General features: G+C 30.1%; 1 protein-coding gene across 1 annotated transcript; it reads right to left on the reverse strand.

The window, feature by feature from the left end:
- Nucleotides 1–197: 197 nt before the first annotated feature.
- LOC108764975 (fatty acid synthase-like) lies at nucleotides 198–827 on the reverse strand (the record flags this gene model as incomplete). The annotated part of the gene is made up of 2 exons (XM_018513423.1): nucleotides 658–827; nucleotides 198–448 (listed from the first exon to the last, which is right to left on the reverse strand). Coding segments are annotated over exons 1-2 (420 nt in total), but the record flags the coding sequence as incomplete, so codon positions are not given.
- Nucleotides 828–1,094: the final 267 nt, after the last annotated feature.

Consider the following 1,094-nt stretch of genomic DNA (forward strand, 5'->3'; position numbering starts at 1 on the left):
ATTTCGAAGTAGAGCGGGTGCTCACTTTTATAAAAACTTACATGTGAAAAACTTTAATGAAAATAAATTTTAGAGAGGCATGTGTTCACACATTATTTAAAATGATGTATACGTATATCACGTAACAAAAATTTCAAGCAGTTAAAAAAACCCATTTTATCCGATTTTCTTAGAAATTGTTCAATAATTTCCTTTACCTGAAAATCTTCATATAGGAACTTCTCTTGTGCATCAATAACAGATATCCCTATGATCACAGCAGTATCTTTTCCTTGTAATTGCTTTGGATTTATTCCCGCATCTAGAATTGCTTCATAAGAATGTTCCAGTAACATTCTTGTTTCGGGTATAAGTGTGTGTGCTTGCTCAAAAGATAATCCAAAAAAATCCGCATCAAATTTTTTTATGTTATTAACAGTACCTGTACGACATGAAAATTCCGCATGTTCTAAAAATAGATGTATTTACATTAGAATTTTATCTCATTTATTTATCTTTTTATATAAAATTTTATATAAAATTAAAAAATTGAGGTATACATCATTGACATATAAATATGTAATTATGTTTACTACAGACAGAAAGCGTAGCATATTCTTAACTGATCAAGCATGAATGTAAAAGTATAATATATAACAATAAATATGATTTAATTACCTATTTTCCATCGGTCATGATCTTTTACAAGATCAATTTTATTGAATAAATTTTCTCGTAACTGATTCATATTATCCGAATTAGGAAATCTGCCAGCAATACCAGAAATAACGATTTCCTCATCGGAAACAATATCGTTCCATGATCTACATGTTTCTTTATCATCCATGATTTTTATATACTCGGACAATTTAAAAAAATCCTATATATACTACATGGGCTGAAAAGTCCCGGGATTTTTCAATAGGTGGTGCCACTAGAAAATGAACATGACTCATTTCGAGAGGCTTATCTGTCACTAGTTTATATATGAAGTTTCATGACATTTCGTCCATTCGTTTACAAGCTACAGTCGTTTACAAGCTACAGTCGTTTGACGCTACTTTCGCCTTCGTAAAAAAAAATGGAAAAACAGGAATATCGCATCTTGATCAAAC

Source organism: Trachymyrmex cornetzi, unplaced genomic scaffold (genome assembly GCF_001594075.2).
Source record: "Trachymyrmex cornetzi isolate Tcor2-1 unplaced genomic scaffold, Tcor1.1 scaffold4697, whole genome shotgun sequence".
In the NCBI taxonomy this organism is placed as follows: Eukaryota; Metazoa; Arthropoda; class Insecta; order Hymenoptera; family Formicidae; genus Trachymyrmex; species Trachymyrmex cornetzi.